The sequence below is a fragment of the Melopsittacus undulatus genome, chromosome 1 (assembly GCF_012275295.1).
Source record: "Melopsittacus undulatus isolate bMelUnd1 chromosome 1, bMelUnd1.mat.Z, whole genome shotgun sequence".
In the NCBI taxonomy this organism is placed as follows: domain Eukaryota; kingdom Metazoa; phylum Chordata; class Aves; order Psittaciformes; family Psittaculidae; genus Melopsittacus; species Melopsittacus undulatus.
The window spans coordinates 39,733,875-39,758,820 of NC_047527.1; the positions used below are offsets into that span (position 1 = coordinate 39,733,875).

The following is a 24,946-nucleotide window of genomic DNA, read 5'->3' on the forward strand; positions in this document are numbered from 1 at the left end:
AGCTGAAATACCCAGTTAGCCACTTAGTGCTTCAGACATTCATATGTGACCTGTTTTTATTACATTTTCTTGTAAATTCCTAATGATATCTGTAAATAAGTACTCCTTCTGTTTGTAGTGGTGTTTTAATGTCCAGGCCTTTGTAAATAAAGATCAGCCTGTGTATTTAATAGAAAGCTTCAACACTTGGTTCACAGTGACCTACAGGCTTTTGCAGCAAGGAGCTGAAGTGGTTCCTTAACTTTTGCCATTAGAGCAGTGAAACCTTTGAAGGAGGAGTGTGGTGCTGCAATTGCTAATAGATGGTGGAGGAGCTGTGAGAGCAGAGGGACTGGGGCTGTGTGTTGGGAACTAGGGCTGGTCTGGTCAGGTTGCAGGAGAAGGAGATACTTGAGAGAGAGGTAGCCTGGATTTAGTTAAGTGGGTTTGCTTCTTTATTTGAGCAAGGATTGCAGGTTGATAACAATGTACTAGCTGATACGCAGTAGGTATGAGCTGCTTTTATTCAAAATTGCAGAGGGGTATATGTGAGAGAGAGAGGACCAAGACTATGCAGATATGAAATGTACATCTACCCAAATTGTTCTTTTGGCATCTCAGTAGCTTAGAGAAGATGTGCTTGAAAACCGATACAAACTTGTTCAAACCCACTTGTGTTGTCTTTTAGAGTAGTCTTTAAAGGCAGAGGATGAGAAATAATCCTTTGAATGCTTGGGTTTTTTTGTTGATTTTTTTTGCCTTCTGCATGATATTCTTCCCGCATGTTGAAAAAAAAAGAGTTGCTGTAACAAACAGAAACTGCATGCAAACTTTACTGTATTTTCAGGTTCTTGCTTTTATTTTGCTTTTCTAAGTATGAAAACATAGGATTCACTCAAGCAGATAATAGGTAGGATTGTTCCTTTGTAAACCTTAAAATGGAGGTAGTGTGAGAGAATGTCTAGGCTGTTGATCACTGGGAAATAACTAACAAAAATCATGTACTGAGGCGTAGTCTGCAGTAGGATGTTACCTTGAACACACTTCAGTTCCTCTTACAGCATCATGTGTCCATTCTGAACTTAATTCTTAAGGTTATATCAAAAAGGACTACTTATTCTAGCAAGTGCAGTAAATGCTTGTTGTGATGGGTTAGTTTCCACCCTAAGGTTTCTTTGGGTTGTTTATAATGTGCTGGAGTTTGCATTTATTCCCTTTTGATTTGCCCATGTACTTTTATCCAGGGTCATCCTGACTGGAGGTAAATGCTTCATACCTGTTGTAGATAGTCAAGAGTTGCCTTTTTATGGTGGGGATTGTAAGCAAGTTTGTTGAAATGTCTGATTAGTTTTGAAGAGTCTGCCAAGGCTCTGGTGGTCTCTTGATTCATCTGTGTCTGACCCTACTTAGATACAAATCATTACAGGATGAATAGGTACAGGTCACTGCCCACATAAATGAAAGCACACCTGGACCTGGCCTTGGGAATGAATCAAAAGGTGTAGCAGAAGACAAACATGACGGAATTCTTGATCAGTGCCCTTGTAAGTGTGCTGGGCTGTGGTGTTGCAAGTGATACTGCTGCTGAATCCAGGAGTGATTTGTATTCCCCCCACCGCCCACTCCTGCCGTGGGATGCTGCACAGTGCCATAGTAGAGGCCCAAGGTAACAGGATAAAAACCCAGGAAATAGAGGTCAGTAGCATCACCTATGGCATAGTGTCCAGCTGGGCCTGGGCCTGCTGCACACACTGTGACTCATCAGACATGAACAATACCCAAGAAACTACTACAAGATCCTGCAGAGACTGGAGGAGGAAGCTGATCTGGTGAGTATTGCATGCCCAATTGCACAATAACTTCACAGGAGGTGAAACTTCACAGTTTTAAAACTACTTTTTCTGGAGCAGAGCTCTCTTGCTCAGGTAGCAGCTTTCCCTTTGCCACTCTCAAACTTAAATCAGACTCCTGTTTTTATTTGCTCCTCATCCCCACAAATGCACTGTCAGTCACTCACTGGCCACCTCTGCACTTCAGCTGCTGTCCCTGCGTCCCTACATTTCTCTTACCGTCTCACCCAGATTAACAGCCTTTACTGTTGGTATCCTCTATCCCAAAATTTTGCATGTCAAATCCAGCAAATTCTTTTCAGCTACCCTTGTCTAGTTATGAGTCCTGCTGTACTGAATGATTTCTGAGAAACTTTACTACATCATTTCTCTTGTACCTCTATGTCTTTCCCCTTATTCTCTCTACCCTCTGTGTAAAAGATCCATCCCATGGGGTGTGTCATGAAGTTATCTTCACTGCCCAAGTCTTTGCAATTCTGCCCTATAGACACCTTGCCCTGTTTAGGAGGCCTGGAGATCTCTAGGGGAGAGGTGACCCTGCTCTTGGTGCTGATGAAAACGGGGAGCACACTGCCACATCCCTGCCTTGGGGAGCCCTGAGGCTGTGGGGAAGGCAGGAAACAGCCCAGCCTGGCTGGACACAGCACGGAGCATTCCTGTTCCAGCTGACCTGGAGCCATGGCACTGTTCACCTCTATGCTCCCTGGAGCTCAGCTCCTTGTGTGGGTACTAGGGGAAACAGTCTGGAGGCTGGACAGTACCGTGTTTTGGGGGATGCACAGATGTAAAGGACAGATGGCATTACATGGGTCTGTGCTTCCTTTTGCTGCTGCCTACACCCCTGCCCATGCAGCATGTCTTTCAGTTTAACAAGTGTTGGTATGCCTTCTAACCAGTGTCATCTGTCACATCTGTGCTGCTGACTCAAGGCTTCATAGTTTCTCCAGTACCTGACACTACAAATATCAGAGCTCTTGATCACACTTTCTGATACTTTTATGGTTTTCACTTTTTTTTTTCTTTTTTAATTCTTGCTCCTCTCCCTGAAATGGCATCTTCTCATTGGTCTCATTTTAAAGCTTTACTGATATATTTCTTTGCTATGCCAAATCTCAAACTTGTACTTTTCTGCCTCCTCTCTCAGCTGATTGAGTCTCCTCTCATTTCCTCGTGGCTAATCACAGCCTTCTCCAGCTTTGGTTATGCTGCCCCCCTGCTCCAGACCTTAGTCATGCTCAGTGTGTTTATAAATCTTAATGCAGCCTCAAATATAATGCAGTGCTGTCGCGGAGTTTCACTGGCATGCTCAGTTTTTGCTCAGGATGAAAACACAAGGAATTTGGAGCTGTGTTGCTGTTCTAAAACTCATATTTAGTAGAGTGAGCTTGTGTGTATCTAACAGCTGCTCCAGAATTGTCTTAACTTTGCAATGTATTTTACAACAATTTGTAGGAGCCCTAAAAAGAGTGAAAAGAGCGTGTGGGAGGGAGGTTTGACACAAACATTGCAGGTAAAGGAGGTGTTGGGGTTTTTCCTCATTTTTCTTTTTTGTTCCTGTCATCCCCCCACCCCCCACACTCTTTCCCCCCCTTTTTTTTTCTTTTTTTTTCCTTTTTTTTTTACTCTGAGGAAATGCTCCTCTAGCACTCCTGGATAAGGCTTGCTGATAGATAGCCTTGCAGTGTATTATCACAGTTTGCCTGTTGTTTTCATAAATGAGGCCCTTAAGTCTCCTAGGAATTTTCCTAGGGAGTAATATCCTTCAGCATAAGGACAGCCAGTTGCACATGTGTGCCATTACAAATGTAATGCCTACTGTTTTTTTATTTTTTCCTTTTTTAAAAAAGAAAAACAGATCCCAAAGCAGAACCTTTTATACTCAAATGCCTATCTGACAGTGTATGACCATGTCGAGTTTTGAAACAATAGCAGCCAACTTACCCCATTACGTATGTCCTAGAAAAAAAACCCTACAACAGCATATGTAATATGTGGAAGCAATTTGGAAGGCATCTTGCAGTTTTGAAGGGAACACGGTGAAGAGTTGGGGGAAAGGAATTTGAATGTGGTCACGAAGAAACTCATTAGCAATATTAAAATAGAGATTGTAATGAGTGGGGTGACCAGTAACATCTTTATTTTTTCTGATTTCTCTTAGCACATAAAAAAGCTGCAGCCCATGTGAAGAGGGGAATTATTAGCTAAAAGATAGCCATCAGATATCAGAAGATAAACAAAAGGTGGATCTGAACCTTGAAATGGTCAGCTCAGCTCAGCAAGAGCTTGCAAAGGCAGAATGGTGAAAGGAAGGTTTCCTGGAGAACTCCCAGAAGATTGAAATGGATTATACAATTCTGGAAGGGGACAAGAAACAGGCAATGCAAAGGTGCTAAACGTAAACAGTTGTAACAAAACACTGGTCAAGGAGCACTCTACCTCCAACACCCTGCAAAACATGAAAGATGTTCTGTATTGAGACCACTGTGTCAGTTGAGCTAATCAGAAGTGTTTCCTGGACAGTATTCAGGGTCATCTGGAGGAGCACTCCTTGTATGACCCACTTTGTTTTTAACGTCATTATGTTTCATTGAAAAAATTTCACCATCAGTTAAGTCAGTAAATAAATCCATATTTCTAAACACCTGTCTGAAAAATTAATTGAACACAACTATTGTAAGACTCTTCACAACTTTTTAAAAGTAAAATAAAACTAAACCATACCTTTTTGATTGCAAATGTTTTGCTAGCCTACAGCTACTTTCCTACAGCATGAAAGGAGCTCGAGCATCTTGTTGGAGAGCACTTTGGAGGAATACATTCTCTGGGACTCTTCAAAAGCATCTCCATTTTGTGTTTCCATCTGCCCTCCAGGACTTTTTTTCCCATTATGTGCATGAAACATTGATGCATGCCATACAGTCATAAGACTGTTTTTAATTCCACCTTTTTTGTCACCATCTTCCTTCCACCTTTCTGGAAGCCTGCTCCACTGGCAGTCTGCAGCTGTTTAAGGCAGAGTCTTTCATGTGTTTTTTCTCTCATCGCCTACTGTAGGTTTTGAAATCAGGGAAGCAGAGCCTACTAAGTTGTTTTGGTGTCTTGTGGAGGGCAAAAATTACCTTGCAGGACACAGGCCTTTTATTATCAAGCGCCCATTATTGACACTGGTGAATGCTTACTGTCATAAACTGTGTCCAGCAAGACTGTGAAGGAATATGCCATTGTGTTGGTAAAGTCTTAAGCCTGTGTGTTTGGGAGGTAAAGCTGGGGTAGAGTAGGGCAACAGATATGTATCTCTCAACCTGTTTCTGTGCCAGCAGGGAACCCTATCCTTTCAAACAAACCTTGTGCTCCGTCTGCCTTCCTGACTTGGTTGCCCTGCCAATAATAAGCTGTTTACCTTGTGATTTAGTGGTAAAGTTGTTTGGTGACTACATTGTTACGACTTTTCATCAGGCTGACAGTGTTCCCAGACTGGTTTTCTGTTCCTGCAGCTTCCAGGGTAGAATCTGTGTGGACTTCTGGCATGTTCTGTCTTTGCTGCCTGAAACTGAATCCAGTAGTTGTTGCTAGTCACCTAAATCCAAAAATTATACTCCAAGTGGTTGTTCTGGATACTAACTGCCTGGCTTCATCTCCCTCTGCTATGTTCAGTCATGCATAACTGCTTTTAATTGTTCCTCAGTCTGGCATAAAGTCTCAGAATGCTTACAGATTCAGATGTACATCCCAAAATGTGTTGCATGACTGAAACTGAAGCAGAGGACTGTAAATGAACTGCACAATGCACCAAATGAGAGATGGGAACAAATGCAGAGCTGTTTACTTACCTTGTTAACAAGAATGCCCTCATAGCAAAATGGCATGCCAGCACTCTGTGAAGTCACCCTAATCAGAGTAAGCTGTTAAGGTGTATGCTAACATCGTTGCATAGACAAAGTTGTTACATGAACAGTCAGAAATACGTTCAATATTTGTGCTGTGCAGGATCTAAAAGGCTCATTGATTACCGCTTTGAAAAGGGATTTGCTTTGGTATTACCCTAAGTATTCTGTACCTTTAGTTATCCTTTCCTAAGGCCTCTGTGTTTTAGCTCATAAGGTCATTGATATGATCACCCAACATCACTGCTGTAGCAGTAGTAGTAGTAAAGGACATCATGACTAAACATGACACTTTTTATTTAAGGTAAAATTACAGTAATCTAGTAAGTATTTTCTTTTCAGACAGAACAGCAGTTAATCAATTGTAGGGTATATTAGAAGATTAGCAGCAGCTTGGGAATTGCACACTCTTTTTTACGTGTCGCATTTCTTTGGAGGCTGGGATAAGAGGCAGAGGAGACTGGCAACCAGGATCAGCATTTTAGTTGGAATACCTCCAATAAATCATATGAAGATCCAGAGTTACAGAAAAAGCAATGCTAAACCCTGTCACGGATTTTGCCCCCCAGGCAGTGTTGTTCAGGCAGTGTGATATTCAGGGCAGGACTGGACTTCTGCTGCTTTCTTTGGACTACCGCATATTTACCACCTACATCCATGATGTGGTGTATGTGCTGGAGACAGTACCCTTTCTCACAGTCACTTTATTTCTCTCCTTCATGAGTTGTCTTTTGGGACTCTTAGGGAGTTGGAGTTCTTTGGAGGCATCAGCAAGATGTTCTGGTTCAAAAATCAAAGTGAACTTTATCAAAAAGGCTTTTTAAGGAAACTAAGGAGCCATTATTGTAAGAGTGAAGTCTTTGTACAAGTAAATGACAGATTAAAAGGCAGGATCCAAAGGCAGAAGTAGATAGTCAATTCTCAGTTAACGAGGGTCCTAGTTACGTTCTGCAGAGGTCTGTGCAGTTCAACTCATTTGTAAATGGTATAAGGGGATGAGCAAGGGGGTGAACAAGTTCACTGCGGAGAGCCAGCTGTGAAGATGAGCAGAAAGGCATTGAAGTGCTGAGAACGGTGCAACAAAATGGATGATGAAAATCAGTTTAGATAAATCAAGCTAACTGAGGAGCACTGGGCAGAACAATCCTGATATGAAGATAATATGATGGTAATGAGTTTGAGCTGAGTGTTACCGTTGAGAAGTAAGATTTGGGGATTTGGTTGTGAGATCATGAGCTCATTGATCACCAAAACACAGCCCAGATGTTAGAGGAAATAAATACAGAATAAAATTGATAATGTGATTTACAAGAGTGCATGGTCCAGTTTCCCCCTGAGTGCTGTGTATGCTTCTGGAGCCTTCATCTCAGAAAGGATTTATTAGAACTGGAAGAGGCTTAGAGAAGGTCAGCAAAGAAGATGAGTTACATGGGGTGGCTTCCATATGAAGAACACTTCTGTGAACTGGGGTTTTGGTCTGGGAAAGGAATGAATTGAGGGCAACGTCATGAAGATCTGCAGAGGAAGGAAGAGGCAGACTAACCACTGCCTTTCAAAACAAGAGCATACACAGTCAGTAAAAAACATCACGTTTGTGACCTCTTCTGTACTTTTGGCTGTTACTGGAGATAGAATACTGGCCTGGATGTACCATTTATCTACCCTAAGCATATAATCTCATTTTAGGATGTCTTCAGACAAAGGAAAATAATACTCCTTCTGAACATCAGTTAACTTCTGATCATATTAGTATATAGTCTCATATGTACCTTTATGATGTGTGTTTGTGTTTACTTGTACATATTCAGGATTTGCTTATGATTAAGTTTTATCATAGAACCATAGAATAGTTTGGGTTGGAAGGAACCTTCAAACCTCATCTAGTCCAACCCCCTGCAATGAGCAGGGACATCTTCAACTGGATCAGGTTGCCCAGAACCACATCCAGCCTGGCCTTGAATGTCTCCAGGGATGGTGCATCCACCACCTCCTTGGGCAGCCTGTTTCAGTGTTTTACCACCTTCATTGTAAAAGCTTCTTCCTCACATCAGTCTTGAATGTCCCTCTTTTAAATTAAAACTATTCCCCCTCATCCTATTGCAACAGGTCCTGCTAAAAAGTTTATCTACATCTTTCTTATAAGTACCTTCTTAAGTACCTTTTAAGTATTGAAAGGCTGCCATAAGGTCTCCCCAGAGTCTTCTCCAGGCTGAACAACCCCAACTCTCTCAGCCTTGACATGGTCCTGTATGCAGATTAAACAGTAACCAAACTTCATTTTCATAGAAGCATCATCTTTAAAAATAGATGCAGGTTATTCCTGGGTGATGGAGTGGGGTGGTGTGATTCTGAAGAATGTTTTACACATTCTAACAGTAGTGATAACATTTGTATGATAGCCTCTCCAAAGTTTTTAGGAAAACATCTATGCAGTGCCATATTGATTCTTAAAAAGCCCATAAACCCACAATTATCAGATGGGTTAACTCTAGGCTGCTCTTGTTTCCTTAAATTTAGTATATAATCAGGAATCCTTTAGAACATTAAGTAACCAAAACTGAGCTCTCAGACTTAAACTGGACCTAAGCAGTTTGAAACATGGAAAGCCCACAGAGAGATGCTGAATAGTATTGTGATTTTATTTTTTTTTTCCTTTAAATTACAGACTGTTAGGTCATGATAAAATAAACGTTGGTAAATTCATGTTCTGCATTTCCAGAAACTTCAGGAGAAAAAGGCAGGCATGGTAGAATTTTTCCTCTGTATTCTGAAAAAGGTTGTGTAATGCTTTTTCTAGTGTAGCATATTAAAAGAATGAGTTATTTTCCAAAATTAAAAATCTGGTTGTCCAAATTTCATCACTGTAGTATAGCTTTTAAGAATTGTGAGTGGTCTTACTCAATATCATGAAAAAACCCATGTCATACTTCCTAGTCAAATCTGTATAAATACCTATTTTCATGGAGGTTACTGTCCCACAGGAACCTAGTGTTTTTTTCCTTCAAACGCTTGCTTTGTTAATCAATAAAAGGTATGTATGTTTAATACAAGTTTGCTAGTGTAATCTGTGTATTTACTGCCTGAAAGAAAAGAAGTGGATTTAATCATTTTAGTGCATTTGTTCCCCTTGCTACCCGTATTTCACACTAGTTTGAAAGGTCAGGGTTTTTTCCTGCTTTATGCATATTCAGTAGGTTTCTGTGTTTGTATTCCAAAAAAAACCCCAAAACACCAACAAAGACTTTCTTAAAATTTTGAATTGATTAAATACCTTAATTCTTGTCTCTTTCTACCTTCTACGTAATACCCTTTGCAGCATAATCATTGTTCTGCGCATACAGTAGATATTAGTAAAGTGCTGTCACTAATAGTAGACTCCAACAGTTGCCTGGGTTTAGTTTCAGTGCTGATGTTAATTCATCATGTTAGATGCTGGGCTGTTTCCCTGAGGGTTAAGCATTTTTCATGTTTATACCTAAGATCCCTGGATAGATATTTTCATTGTTTTGCCCACATCGTTCTGTTTCCCTGCAGCAGTTTTCATGGGCAGTTCTCCTGCTGCGTCCTTGGAGTTGGTTGTGTCTTCCTGAAGCCTGTGCATGCTCTTGCTGCCGTCCTGCCATGCTCTCTTGGCCACCCTTCTGTAATATAGGCTAGAGCTTGAATTCATGAAGGATGTCGCTGAGCTTAGCTGTTTGCTATAAGGAGAAGCCTGAAGTTCAAGATAAGATAAATACAGCCTTGTATGTATTTAAAAAAAACAACCAAACTATCTGTTCTTTTGTTGTTAGTGTGTGTCTGTGCTCCCCTGTGCTGTATGGTAGGTCCAGCGCTTACATCTTTGCATGGCTGTTTACAGTAACTGTTGCCCAAAAATGCAAAAGGCCAAATGGCTTCACTCACCTCTCAGTGCCATCTTGTCTGCCTCAGGCCTCAACATGGACCCTTGTGTCTTTTAGAAGCTGTTCCCTCACAAGCTGTAGAACCCTGTCTTAACTCCTGGCTGCTGTCCAGCAGTGTACCTGTGGGCTCTGACCCTCTTACTGCCACCCCTATGACAGGCCATGGTGGCTGCAGACAGGGCTCTGGGGGTTGAGATCAGTCCCTCCTGCCATCTGGCAGTGCTGTGTTTGTAGACAGTTGTGCCAGGTGCTTTTACTGCTTGGGGCAGAAACATGTGCATACATGTTGCTTCCTGTTCAAATCACTTCCAAATTATGCAATAAAACAGGCAGGAAATTAAATGAAGTATCACTTTGTGAAAATGCAGGCGTGAGCTCCTCTTAGCATAGGCAGGCTCCCTGGTCAAACCCACCTTCTGGTTAAGTCTCACCCCAGCAATAGGTGTTCTTCCTCCTTGTCCTCCACCATCAAAGCCTCAGCTTGAGCTTCCAGATGTAGGAAACCTTGGGCCATAGAGTTCTCACCTTGTTTCCCCTTTCCCGCTCTAAGATGAGGCTTTCTGCCGCAAAAAGCCTAGCATTTTTCCACAAAGCCTGTGAGATCTACCACTCTGAGGTCAGAGCTAGTGTGCAGTGGGCACGTTGATCCTTGATGGGCCAGGAAGAATGGCTGAACTTTGCAGAGCTGCAGGTCTCAGCGTGCTGTCCTGGAGCCTTCACCACTTACACCCTCAGCCCCTTCCAACAGCTGCCATAGCAAAGGTGTTTGAAGGAAGGAGGGCTAAATCTGCACCTCCACAAACTGAGCTGCCCAGTGAGAGACTTGTGTGTAAGCCCATAGTACAGGTAAAGCGGACAGCTAAATGGTGCTCCTTCAGTTGATGGAGCATTGGTGACATTTGCACAGTTTTAGCAGCCTCAGCTGTGAGGAGCAGACATGATGAAATCTGTAGTTCAGTTCTGCTGCTCTTTGGCGGAGCCACGGTACCTGGCTATGTTGACTGGTGTTTGCTGATGCCTCCTTCAGCTCAATTCCCCCAGCTATCCTTGACTGCTTGGACAGAGCAGGTTTCCTCTGTCACAACATTTTTAGTCAGATGACTAATAGTCTCCTGATATGGAAAAGAATAAAAATGGTTACTTATGCTACAATAATTGTGGTTCTTCCAGGCACACTCTCCATAGAGGCACCACAACCAATTTCTTGTCCTTCTCTCTGAATGAGCCTTTACTGTTGGCAAACCTGAGAGAGGTTAGACTCAGGCATCCTGAGCTTAGTTTGCTCCCTTACCACCCTGAGCAGCAGCAGCAGCTCTTGGCTTCCTTGGGCTGCCCATATCCATCCTCCTTCTTCCCCACCCAGGATGCCAGTCTATGTTTCAGCTTTCCACTCCTCACACTGTGCTCCCAGCTAGGACATCACCTCTTGCCCACATATTCTTCTCCCATGGACCTGCTCCCTTTCTTCAGCCACAGAAAACTTTGTCAGTTCCTTCACGTCAGCATCAGGTTTGGGAGCAGCAGGACTGTGTCAGCTACTGAAGAGGGAGGTCATTACCTCCCAGACCAGTATGGTGATGGCAGTGCCATGTGTAACAGCTCTTTTCCCACGGTGTGAGTGAAGAGTGGAACTGGGAGCTGCTGTTGCTGCAGTGTGTTAGGTGGTATGATCACATGTGTGGCACTGGTCTGGAACCCTTTGCCTCATTCCACTGCCAGTAGCGGTTGGGAGGGTTGACAGGCACAGCCTGGATGGACATTACTATGTTCAGAGAACTTGATCTTGTTCATGTGAGTACATGCTTACCTGGGATCTGTGTGGACAGCACTTGTTAAAGAATCACAGTTTCGATAGGGTAAGTAACTGCTTTTCATCTTGTTTCCTTAAAAGAAATACTTAAAACCCAGGATGACTCTGTAATACTATTAAATTCTTAAGCAATTCCACCATTATTATGACTAATGTTTCTAGGAATCTTCTTCTGGTTTAAAATGGATTAATATCAGGATTTGAAGCTAGATTCACTATCCTGTATACAAGGCAGAACGACAGATACGGTGTGTTCAATGCTGTGTTCTCATTATTGCTCTCTTATTTTGCAAGAAAATAGCTGCGAAACTGGTGTTGTCCTTTACTGTGCATGGACATTTAAGAAAAGTAAGAAATGCAAGTTAGGAGGAGGATTATTGGTTGTATTCATGTACTGTTTTCATTATCCTTTTAATTTAGATATCAAATAATGTTTTTAAACATTTTCAAGTGTAGCTGTTTTTTTCAGATTTTTAAACATAAACTGTGATTTTTGAAAAAAGTATGTTAGGCTTTTTTAATATTAAAACCAGGAGTAAAAGATTTAGCTTAGGGTTTGGGTTTTGTTTTCTTTTCTTTGGCTCCTTAGTTGGTAGAAATTCAAATATTGTCTAATCTGGAATTAGCAGAGTGCCTGGAGAGTTAACAAAATTAGTGCCTCACAGATACTTGCAGAGATGATCAATTCTAGGAATTGTAATCTGACAAATCACAGTAGTTGTATTTTGCTACTAGTTCGCAAAAGTGTTTGGGGCATGTGCTGTGACAGTGCTTTCTGCAGTGTGATGCTTCTCTGCTTCACATGGAGAATAAGTTGAGCTTTGTTATTCGGTAAAAGATTGTTCCTAACTCATCTTGTTCAGAAGAAAATGTAATAACACTCTTACCTATAAGCAGTTATGAGAAGAATGGTTCATCTTTATTCAGTATTCTGCCTCAGACATTTGCTAGCTCCAAAAGCTTCTGAGAAAGGTGCTCTAAACTTCAGCATTATCAGAGACAACTTTTATATTCTGTGGAGAAGAAAATGTCTTTTATCAAATAGCTGATTTATTGTCACAAAGCATAGGAATTATAGTACGTTTTGTGTTAATCCTGTCAAATGTAGCAAATGTTTTCATTATTCATACAAACTTACCCCTTTTTGTGTGTATGTTGTTGAGCTATGCTTAATTACGGTCTAAAAGCTGAGATCCCAGCTAATTGTAGGTATAGCATTGCCCTCATCTAGATCCACTGCACTGTGATTTTGCTATATTCATAAGGTAATGAATAAAGAGTACCTTCAGCATTTTAACTCCATCCGGTTGCTTGCTTACTTGTTCCAGTTGCTTCAGTATCCTTTGATACAAGTCTTTCCATGCCTCTAATGGCCTGTCTTCTGAGGGCATCTGCTTTTTGCTAGAGAGACTTTAGATGTATGGTGAGAACTGAGTACCATAAGCATGTAAGAGAAAACAATGAACAGTGTTGAGAGGTCATTACAATATTTTAGACAGAATTTGGGAGCACAAGGCATGTGTAGTTTTGAATAGGGAATAGTCTGTAAATAGCAGTACTGGAGGGACTAAGTCCATAAGGACTTAGTTCATTACATTTGTGTGGCTGTCTTAAATATTGTCTACATAGTGTGAGCTACATTAGCAGAAAAATCTGAATAATGAAGCTCTTCCTTTATGCTGTGACAGTGGAAGATGCTGAGATATGCATTGCAGGGTAACTAATTTATAAGGGTCTTGCTGGGAGAGTGAATGAGGAGTTATTGGCATTTTTGCCCTGAAAGAAGATGACTTGGGAACCTCCAAAAGAGGTGAGGGTTATGTCCCCTTTCTTGCTCCTTAGTGGAAAACAAATCTGTCACTTTTTATTTGGGTACTGAAGCCCCAAATAAATGCTCCTCAACTGTCAGAAAGCTTCAGTCGGTTGCTGTGAAGCACTTTTGCCTTTAATAGATGTTCAAGGACGCTGTTTTGCTCACATTCATGCTTACCATCAGAGGAGGCTGGGGCTGGGCAAAGCTGAACTTGGTACCAAAAGGAAGAATACTTTGATGGAGAGAATGGGAAGTGAGAAGGGAAAATGGTTTGTGTGAGGGAAATGTTACATTACTCCCGAGTTCCTGCCAAATACCTTCAGCCTACTATGCCATGTGGGATATGTGTACACTGCACAGGGCTTTGCCCTTAACTCTCTGGAAGAGTTGGAGGGGATAAACCTTCCCATTACAGTCAGGCACTAAACATTTTCCACTTATGCCTGTGTCTCTAGGAGGCCTTCTAGCAAGAAAAGGAAGACATGCTGCAAATTACAAAAGGATGGTGGCAAGGAAAAGGGAGATATAAGGGAAATTCCAGAAAGGCCCTCTGGATTTGCTCAAGCACACCTAGACTTGCCTCCACTGGGATTTACTATAGCATATACATCATTAAGAGGCTTTATTATTTTTTAAATTAATTTTATTTTCCTTTGCAGGTCACCTTTTAAGCTGCTATTTCCTGTATAATTAAGCAGAATGAAGGCATTAGGTTCTAGTAAAGTTGGGCCTAATCCAGAAATCTTCTCTTATTCAGTCCTTCCTGAGTAAGAAACTCAAGTCTGGGCCCAACATTTTACATGTTTTACTGTTATTTCTAAATTATTTGTGATCTGTGGAAATTGCTGTTTTGTTTTTAACTTTTTTGAAAACTCCTTTGCTTTTGTCTAATTTTATCTCTTTATGTATTACTGTCCAGCATAGCATTAGTTGAAATGATGTAAGTATACTGCAAATTGAAGTGCGTAATTGCTACTGATAATGCAAGAACGATTGATTCCTATGGTTTATAATTAACAGTACATAATGTTCTGTGCATGGGTTGGATCTGTCCCTTTTAACTTTTCCTTTCTGATTTTTTCCATCCCTCAGTCTTGCTGCATCCCAGCCTTTCTGAATTTACTGGTTTCGCTGGAGTCTAGTCCGTTCTTCCTTTTGTTTTTCAGACCAGTAAAAATGGGAAGTACTGGATTCTGGTTTCCTCCAAGAAGAGTCAGCGGAACTGGTTAAGACCAAAATCTGAGGACTTTAGTGGGCAAACATCAGGTGTGCATTGAACAGAGGCTGCTTTAATTCTGCTTTAAGTATATGCTTGTTTAAAGATAGTATTACATATGAGGTTTTGTGTAATGTGTTTATTATATTTGATACTGCATATAATCATTCATCCTTCAGTTGTGAAAGCACCAGTAAGAATGAGGATTTTAAGTGATAATATGTTGAGACACAAGCAGGCAATATTACTCATAAAATTCTTTCAGCTGGTCTTTGGAAAGTGTAGTATTTGAGGATCAGTGGTTTTTTAAGTTTTATCTCCATTGCTCAGTCCACAAGAAAAAAAAAGTGGTTATTTGCTATTCAGAGATCAATACTGAAGTTCTTCATCTGTTGAGAAATGGTACTGAGATAATAGCGCATACATGTCTTTTAACAAAACACTGTCATTGTCAACGATTGGATCCACACTATATTTGTTCCAGTGATGCATATTTAAGGACATTTAAGCACAGTTCAAAGTCAGCTTAATTTATTTTTATCATAGAGGAAAAAATCCTGAATTCGTCTGCATGAATGTTCTGAATTAATTCTGGTGCAGCAACTAGGTTACCTGACGTTTTGGAGAAGATTGGCCTGAATATAGAATCATAGAATCAGCTGGGTTGAAAAAGACTTTTAAGATCAAGTCCAACCATTACCCCAGGACTGCCAAGTCCACCACTAAACCATGTCGCTGAAGTCCTCATCTACATGGTTTTTGAACATTTCCAGGGCTGGTGATTCCACCACATCCCTGGGAAGCCTATTCCAATGCCTGAGCACCCTTTTGGTGAAGAAATTTTAGCTAATGTCCAGTCTAAACATCCATCCTCAGATGTGATCTTTGCATTGAGAAAAGGAGGGGGAAGTTGTCAGAGTTGTTAATTTAAGCTTGTATGCTGTTCCACAGCAAGGACTGCTTTTGGCCTCACATCAGACCCTGCATATCACCCTTCTGCATGCCCTGACATCCTGCATCTCCCAGACTTGATGCATGTTCAGTTCTTCCCCACCTGTCCCCATCAACACACTCCTATCCTCATGTTCTTAGATATTCCCAACCCCTGTGCAGTGCTCCCTGCACCTCCCTGGCCCTATAGCCCCATCTAGGTTCTGTCTGTTATGCCCTCTGCAACAGTTCACTTTCTCTGCTGTATCCTCCCAGCTGTGCCTGCTTCCCTTGTTACCAGCTAGGCAGAGAAGCCACTTGCTGCTGGACTCTGGACCCCGCGTGGTCAAATAAAGCATGCTCCCCTGCCACAGACTGTGAAGATGGTTCTCTTGTCCTTTGCTGCTAATGCTGCCTGCCTTGTCCCAGCCTATAGATTTGGTAGGGAGGTGAAGGAGATCACAGCCTTTTCTTACCCCACTGAGAACAGGTGTCCTAGCCACACAGTGAGGGTCATGGCTGCTGCACTGTCAGCTCTGTGTAGCGGGTCTTCTATAGGTGCCTGTGTGGTATAGATATACTCTCTGTTAGGTAGATCAGGTTGGATTTTTTTTCTCCCCTTGCCCCCAGACTTCATTTGTCAGAAGACATTAGACTAAAACAAGATTTCATTCTATTTTCAGGCCAATATGTGTAGAAGACCAGTCTGTTTGTTTGCAGGAAAGCAAAATTAATTTTATTACCAGATTCTGATTAAAGGGTATATTGGAAAAAATCTTTCAATCCACAAATATATCACAACTTTGATGTGAATGAGCCCCTCTTGATTCCATTGGCGGCCTCATTGACATTGGAGCTGTCTTCATTTACTTTAATTGCAGAAAATTGTTGCTCCTAGATCTCCAAACAGCTGTTTCATTTTTTCACTTATGAACTAGATAGTTGGTTATGAGACAGAACATAAAATTAAGCTGATCCTTTGAAGACCTGTGCATGTTCCCATTCATGGAACGGATGTCTGCAGGCTTTGTCCCATGAGTGGGAATGAGTCCGAGACAAATTGGAAATCATAAGAGTCCTTAAAGAAAGATCTTTCAGTGACTGGGTATCTTTAAAAAGGTTAGTGGTTCCATATATAACTGGGGGGAGTAAAGGTGGTCTTACAAACTATCTCACTTAAAGATGGTAGTAGAGTTTAACCTGATATTCAAGGACATTAGATTGGAAGGCAGCAGTTTTCCATCTTGGTGTGCCAGTACTTCTCTTGCAAAGACAAAGGAAAAGTCATGGGAAGGAGGGAGGAAGAGGCATAGACAACAGCATACTCTGTGTATGCATTTCAGGCGGAGGTGTCAGTCTGAATATTTTGTAAAATGCAGACATTAAGGAGGTGCATCCCCTTCTCCCCCTCCATGACCCTCCAGTCCTCCCATCCTGCCATGCATTGAGGAACACACAGGCTCTCCTTCATCCTCGCTTTCCTCCAGGACCACACTGGGGCTCTTGCAGGGACCATTTAGTTCTGCCCCCATTGCACCTGGGCACTGCTCAGGCAGGTCTCAGCTGAGCCTCAGCTGGGAAAGATGACAGCTGAGGCCCGGCCCAGGCCACCCTGAGCCCTCCATCCTCCCTCACTGCCAGCAGCGAGGAGCACGCTCTGTTCATTGAGGAGGTGGTGCGAGGCTGAGCAGCTGCCGCCTGGAGCTCCCTGCCTGGCTCCAGGCTCACAGCTCCACCTGTCCCAGCAGCTGCTGGCGGGTGGCCGGCCGCTGAGCCCCCGTCCTGGCCACAGCCTCCGGCCTCTGTGCTGCCCAGCACAGCCGCCTCTGCTGCAGCAGCTGCCCTGGCTAAGGCTGGAGCGGACAGCAGCTGTGAGCCATGACACAGGGCTGGGGGGACAGCATGCTTTTGAGGGAGAAAAACCACTCTTCAGGGCTCTCCAGCCCTGCTAAACGCTTGCATTGAGTGCTGTCCTCCTGTTGTCCTCCTCATTCCTGCTGCTGCAGACTGTGCACTCCACCTTTCCTGCACTGGGTTTTGGTATCTGTAGTAGCAGTTGTGCTCTGATGATGAAAAAACACTGTCAGCTACCCCTGACAAAGGAGGGCTGTTGAGTGCCATGTAATAGCAGGTGCCCAGTTGCTACTATATGTTACCAGATGATAAATTTCAAGCTGTTCACCCGCAACTTAGACATGAGCATCACGCACTTCCTTTAGCTGAAAGTGTCTGGCTTAGTTTATGGTTTGCAATGCCCCAGCAGGACTCAGAGCCTCCATCCTGAGCTAGCCTAAATCTGAACATTTATAGCCCCTACATCTTCCAGGATAGTGGAGATCTCCATTACTGTGCTGATAAAATCCTAATCTGTATAATCTATCTCTAATCTGTAGGATTTCTGTTGTTAATACGTCAGGTCTCTGTTAGCGAAGGGCAAGTTTACAGGAGAATTTCACCTGGCATTAGCAATCAGTGTCAGTGCTTATGTTTCACTAGAGTAGATGCATAGATGTGCAGTAACCTCAGCAAGGAAGCACACCTGAGAAATGAGCTTTGCCCCCCACACACTGTCAGCACTGGGCTTTCAAACACTTCGAGCCTTACAGTTTCTCACTGTGATAAGTGTGTGCATGTGTGCATGTGCGTGTGTGTGTGTTTGTGCAAATACCACAGGCGTGCCTTTAATTCCTTTGAAATCCGAAGCTGCCAAAAGCCAACTAGGTAGGTAGATAGGTAGGCTCTTTGCCTGGTGCCTCCCGTAATCGGACAGGAACTTTGCTGTTCTCCATCAGTGCTTGAAGGGAAGGTTGTGAGGTGTGATTTCAGGGCATATGTGGATCTGTTCATCCTGAGCAATGCATTATAAGAGTTGCAGCAAATAGTGTTAAAAAACAAAAAACAAACCTGCGGGTATTACATTAGACCAGCTGAACCTAATTTTATTTTTAAGTTTTATTCAGAAGCATCACATAGCAAGTAAACTTCAAAATCTAAGTTTAGTTACAAACTAGTTGTTTCTTATTTTTTTTTTCCAGTCCCCTTTTGCTTTCTTTTACGACCACATGAAACTTGAGAAGCCATCTAAAGCTAAATCATTTAGTGGAGTTGGGCAATTCCCAAGTGTCCAACAAGAAGGCCTGGTTTAGGCTGCGATGGCCACTGTCATTCCTGGTGATTTGTCAGAAGTAAGAGATACCCAGAAAGTCCCTTCAGGGAAACGTAAGCGTGGTGAAACCAAACCAAGAAAAAACTTTCCTTGCCAACTGTGTGACAAGGCCTTTAACAGTGTTGAGAAATTAAAGGTTCACTCATACTCTCACACAGGAGAGAGGCCCTACAAGTGCACACAACAAGACTGCACCAAGGCCTTTGTTTCTAAGTACAAATTACTAAGGTATTAAACTCTATTTATCTTTCAGATTATATTATCTATTTTATGTTGGCCGTGTTAAGCCGTGTAAAAGTATATATTTGTACGCCTTCAGCTGATTGCAGAGAGGATGTGTTAATTAAAGTAGCCATTGGATTGTTTCTAGAATTCTAAATTACTTAAGTTTGCAAGCTAATGTCTTTGATTTTGTTTCTTAATTTGTTTTCTGCTTTTGTTTTCTGTTTGTTTGTTTTTATTTTTGTTTTGTTTTGTTTTTAAATGAGCATAGAATTTTCATTTGTATAAGGAATTGTCACGAGAAAAAGAGTATGGACTGAAAATTTTTTGGCTATGGACTTTTACATGAGTACTTTCATACTTGCCTATATGTCCCTGTTACAGTAGCTAAAACCCACCAAAACCTAAAAGTGTCAATTTAAGAGAAATGGCTCGCGTTTTGCTATATTTAAATTTGTTGAACTGTATATGTAGTGTCATGCTTTCAGTTAAAAGGTTCTGTTACAAAGCAGCCTTTAGTGTAGTATTTAGCTGCCATTAAAAAATGAGCACATGTGTTTTTTGATCAAAATAATTACTTACAGAATATATCTGTGTTTAAAGGCATATGGCTACTCATTCTCCTGAGAAAACCCACAAGTGTAATTATTGTGAGAAAATGTTTCACCGAAAAGATCACCTAAAGAATCACCTACATACACACAATCCCAACAAAGAGGCCTTTAAGTGTGAAGAATGTGGAAAGAACTACAATACCAAGCTTGGGTTCAAACGTCACCTGGCTTTGCATGCTGCAACAAGCGGTGACCTCACCTGTAAGGTATGTTTGCAGACTTTTGAAAGCACAGGAGTGCTGTTGGAGCACCTAAAAACTCACGCAGGCAAGTCATCGGGTGGAGTGAAGGAGAAAAAACACCAGTGTGAACACTGTGATCGTCGGTTCTACACCCGAAAGGATGTCCGTAGACACATGGTAGTGCACACTGGAAGAAAGGACTTCCTCTGTCAGTACTGTGCACAGAGATTTGGGCGGAAGGATCACCTCACGCGTCACATGAAGAAAAGTCACAACCAAGAACTTTTGAAGGTCAAAACAGAGCCAATGGACCTTCTAGATCCCTTTACCTGCAATGTTTCTGTGCCTATTAAAGATGAGCTGCTTCCAGTGATGTCTTTACCTTCCAGTGAACTGACATCAAAGCCATTTACAAACACTTTGCAATTAAATCTCTACAACACTCAGATTCAGTCCATGCAGAGTTCTGCATCTGCACACCAAATGGTTGCCACATCATTACCATTGGGAATGCCTTGTCCAATAGATATGGAGTCTGTCCACCCTCCTCACCAGCTATCGTTGAAATATCCACTCGGTACTACCTCATACGCAGTTTCTATGCCTGAAAAAGAACAGCCATTGAAAGGGGAAATCGAAAGTTACTTAATGGAGTTGCAAAGTGGTATGCCTTCTTCATCCCAGGATTCTCAAGCGTCTTCATCAAAACTAGGGCTGGATCCACAAGTAGGGCCACTAGATGATGGGTCTGGGGAGGTTTCCCTTTCCAAGGGCTCTGTTCCTATTAGTGAACCTCTGAACACCCCATCATTGGACTTTTCTCAGCTGTTCAACTTCATACCTGTAAATGGCCCTCCCTATAATCCTTCCGTTTCAGTGGGGAACCTTGGAATGAGTTATACGCAAGAGGAGGCACATTCTTCTATGACTCAACTTCCACCACAAACCCAGGATCCACAAGATCCTAGCAATAGTATAGGTCTTGGGTCTCTGCACTCGTTGTCAGCAGCTTTCACAAGCAGTCTAAGCACAACCACCACCCTACCACGATTTCATCAAGCTTTCCAATAGGATGTACAAAGCTGGCTTGTTACTGTCTATTTGTAGAAATGCCTTAGGTGACCATTTTTAACTTAGTGCCTACTATAAGACATTATAAATTCTCTGCTTTTGTACAGTATCGATCTCATGAAGCCAGTAAGAAATTTAAATTAACTTTTTAAAAATGTTTTGAAAGTGTTTATTCTCAGCTGTGTTTACTTTGTTGTTTTTTTAAGCAGTCTCATTGTATTGTTTTCATTTTCACTGCCAATTGACACGTTGAAAATGCTCAGTAGAAAGTCATCCCAAGCAAACTCTCAGCGCTCATCCCTTTGTCATAACTTTTTCAACCATACCAGCTATTCTGTTTTATTGATGTCAGTGGTAGAGCTACCACCACTTTTAATATATATTTTACTATTTGCAAAGAATGCAGCTGATGTATGTATCACAAAGATTCCTGAAGATTTGGGAAAAAAATATGCATTTCCATCCCATTTCCAAACAAATCCTCTTCCCATATGGTGTCATGTCTGATCTGTTCTATAATGACAAATCTAAATTTTTTAAATAAATAGAGAATTCAGATTTTTCTGAAAACTTGTGTGTGTATATATAGAACTCAATATATACACATATACATATATATAGCATTTGACTTGTATTGAAGTCACTATAAAAGGTGTTTAGCATTTTGCCATTTTCTGGCTTAATTTTTTTTTTTGCCTGTTAACAGATAACAGATGAAAAACAAAATTAGTTTAATTCTCTAAAATCACGGCTGAACAGAATTTCAACAGAGAATCTCTTCTTGCCTGAATGACAAATGTTTCGAGTTGAATTTGGAACTGTGTTGTTGTGCTTTCATGACTCTGGTATAGGGAAGCAGGCAAAATTAATGGCTGATCTTGAAATATAAAAGTGTTGTAATGTAGTAATGCAGAATATTTTGTCTCATTTTTTGTTTTAATTCTCGCTGTTTTTTTTCTCTTCAGTAGTATAGGAAGAGTACTGCATAGGAATCTTCCAGTAGTGTATTCACATTTGTAGGCATCAGTCTTCTCCCAGCTGCCACCACCAAAGGGTGGTTCAAGTCCAGCCAGAAAGTGTGTATCTATTTTCAGTTCAAAACTAGTGTGCAGTCAGAGAGTGAATGTAAATTTGCAAATACCGGGTTTTGGGTTTGTTTTGCCTTTTTTTTTTCTATTGGAATGATCTTATCAGTTGTGTTACATGGTGTGTTATGTCCTCCTAAGCAACAAGTTAGATGTTAATCACACTTTCTACACCTGGGTACTTGGTTAGGGACTTTTTGCCCATTGCCAAGATTTAAAGACAGGACTCTTAGGAGTGAAGTAAAAGCATATTGCTTACACCACTTTTACCTAATGCAATATATTCTATTCCCCAACCCCTAATAACCAAAAGATAAAAAAAAAATAACAAACAACCCTGTGATGCATGAAAGCAAACTAGATTTGCTGTACTTCAACAGTAACATTCTTTTCCTTGTCATTTTTGTACAAGGAATTAAAAAATAGAGATCAAGTACATTAGTATCTCTCAAACAATGATGAGAATTCGTACAAGGTTTTAAGTGGTTAAACTAAATATACTTCACAGAAACAAAAGTTGCTCCCATTTAAGGAGCTCATGCTCCGGATGTTTTATCAGTAGCTCCTACTTTTTTTTTGTAATTCTAGGAGCAATATGCAGGTGTAGTTTTACTATTTTATACATATGTGTATTTAAATTTTATTACTGAAAGATAACATTTTTATAAATGTGTTTGTGTTCCAAAGGCATTAAAATAAGGATGTATTAATAAGGAAAATACCTTTTGAAATTCTGCAAACTACTCCTAGATTTTGGGTTTAGGAGCATGTTATCTCAAAGTGGGCTTTTAGCTCTGCTTCATGACTGCTTCCTCTGGTTTCTGTGAAACAGATTGCTTGCTTACATCTTTAGTTGAATGATTTGTTCAATATTGCTTCTTTTCTCTTTCACCTTTCTAAAGGAAAGAAAAACACAGATGAACAGAGCACAAGGTGAATGCAACCGAATGTAACTCTAGTTTAAATCGGCAACCACAACGCAGCTAGGAAGAACTTGAGGTTTTTCTCAATCCTTTAAATCAGTCTGAGATGAAGAGAAATGAACTTAATTCGTCCAGTGTTTTGGAAAGTTGGGAGTATTCAGCATCCTGCAGCCAGCCCAGCGGCGTGGCTCTGCAGCCTCAGGCACACAAATTCCCAATCCATAGCGGCTCTTTATCAGGCTCAGTTGCCGATTAAACTTCATTTACAAAAAGAAACCCCAAACAGACATGTTGCCAACACCTGTTTCTCAGCACGTAGCCAGAATCCTTACTACTTTGTTTCGTGCCTTAGCTTCCTGAAAAGGGATTGACATTTCACTTTGGAGTTAGATGTACATTTCACTTAAGAAATAGGGACCTCAGACAAGATATTGAACCTCATTCAGTCAGGGTTTCAGTGGGTGGCTGCACCAGGCGTGTTTGCCACTGGACTAGGATGTACGGTAACGTGGAAGCAGACTGACACTGTAAGCAATACTACCACCACCGGAGTGCTTTTGAGTATCACTTAGGCGGAGTCACTATTGGCCACTACTAAACCATCAGTTTTCAAACCCTGTCTTCTTGATTTCAGATGGATTCTTGGGGGGAGGGGGGAGGGCTGGCTGATCATGCACCACTCTTTGTGCAACTTCTAGACTTCTAGTAAGGTTTTTTGTTTTCTTGTTTTGGGTTTTGTTTCCCTTTTTTTTTAATATATATATTTTTGTGTACTTGTTGCTTGTGCTTTATTTAGTAGTAAATTGTGGAATAGAGTGATTTATTGTTAATTTGGCAGTAGCGGTTTTTAAAAACCATATACTGACTGAAACATGAGCCAGAGCTGATTGCTTTATTAAGCTAATAATGAATGTTAAGAGTACATATTTTCAGGATCATTTGCCTAGTGAGCTAAACTTGTATTATAGGCCAATATTTTTTAAAATAAAGCTTGGTCAACCTCTATGTTACACATATTACAAGATATAGCACTTTCAAAAAAAAACCTAAACCTTTTAAGAAAATTTCTTACAGGTTATGCTTTTTATTATAAAACCTTTTATTATAATTTGTTTCAAGTGCCATTAGATTACATATATGTAGGCCTTTGGTATAATGCTTTGTGTACAAAATGGTAGACATTGTAATTTTAAACAGGTACATTTTTACAGTGTTTTCTTATCAATTTGCTATATTGCACAGAACCAGTGTGTCTTTCTTAAGGGTTTTACAATGGTTTTTACTAGGTTTACATGTTTCAAACTACACTGTCTTCTACTGCCATTTTGAATACCAGTCAAACAAAAGGAGTTTGTCCTCACCAAATGCAGACCGTGTCCTCTGGAGTTCTGGATGGTAAACTAAGGCAAAAATGTTTTAACACACAGTATTTGATGCAGATCTTTTTACCATATCCTGTCATCGCTATGCTGCTGTCTGAAGTTGACTTAGGGCCTTATCCTGCATCCGTAAAGGTCAGGGGGGAGCAGGATTGCATCCTTCGTTATGTCTGTCTCATACACTGGTTTAGCAGCTCATCCTGTATTCTTCTCAGTCTATAGATAAGCCTCTGAAATAAATGTACTTATCTAGCATGTAGTAAACTGCATAGGCTTAGCTGCCCATCCTGCATCCTCCCAGTGTACAGTTAAAGCCACAGCCTATTTAGCATTATGCTCAACGTACAGATAATGCCACAGTAGTTCAAAATGTGTTTGGATAGTCCCAAAGCTTTTATGCAATAAGGGTGTCTTACTTTTGTTGGAAGGCAGTGTCTTTTGATAACAGTTATCTAGCCCTGGAAGTGACACAGAACTATTGCTAATCATATGTAAACACTTTTCAGTATAAGCTTCAGTGGTACAGTTGAACCAGAGTGAATGTTTATCTCCTCAGAAACACTCCTGCAATATTGTTATATTGGATCATGCTGCTAATGTAACTTGGGATACAACTCCTCTCATGGTGCTACAAACCTCCCTGTCTCATTCAGATGTATTTTTACCCATAGAAAAAAGGACTATACTAGACCTATAGTTGTATGATATATTTTTATACTGTGACTTAATTTGTCATTAATGAACTTTGTGCAACACCACAATGTATTCATATGCACTTGCAAAAGTAAAATTTTGGACATGCAAATTTAAACGCTGACAAGCCCAGCTCTTGTTCACAAACACAGGTGACTGCTAGTTAAACTCAAATGTGGGCTTTTTATATGGTGTGGAGTGAAGAACATACTATATATTACTAAAAG

At 41.0% G+C, this 24,946-nt stretch overlaps 1 protein-coding gene across 2 annotated transcripts in view; it reads left to right on the forward strand.

Moving 5' to 3' along the window:
- The window catches only part of PLAG1 (PLAG1 zinc finger), a 46,757-nt gene extending 25,618 nt beyond the window's left edge, over positions 1-21,139 (forward strand). The window contains exons 3-5 of one of the 2 annotated variants that reach the window (XM_031052240.1): positions 14,410-14,504; positions 18,420-18,778; positions 19,376-21,139. In XM_031052240.1, coding sequence (XP_030908100.1) covers positions 18,537-18,778; positions 19,376-20,639 — 1,506 coding nt within the window. In that variant the 5' untranslated portion in view covers positions 14,410-14,504; positions 18,420-18,536 and the 3' untranslated portion in view covers positions 20,640-21,139. Of the gene's footprint in view, positions 1-14,404; positions 14,505-18,419; positions 18,779-19,375 lie in introns of both variants that reach the window. The other variant, XM_031052241.1, reaches the window with a different exon arrangement.
- The last annotated feature ends 3,807 nt before the right edge of the window (positions 21,140-24,946 follow it).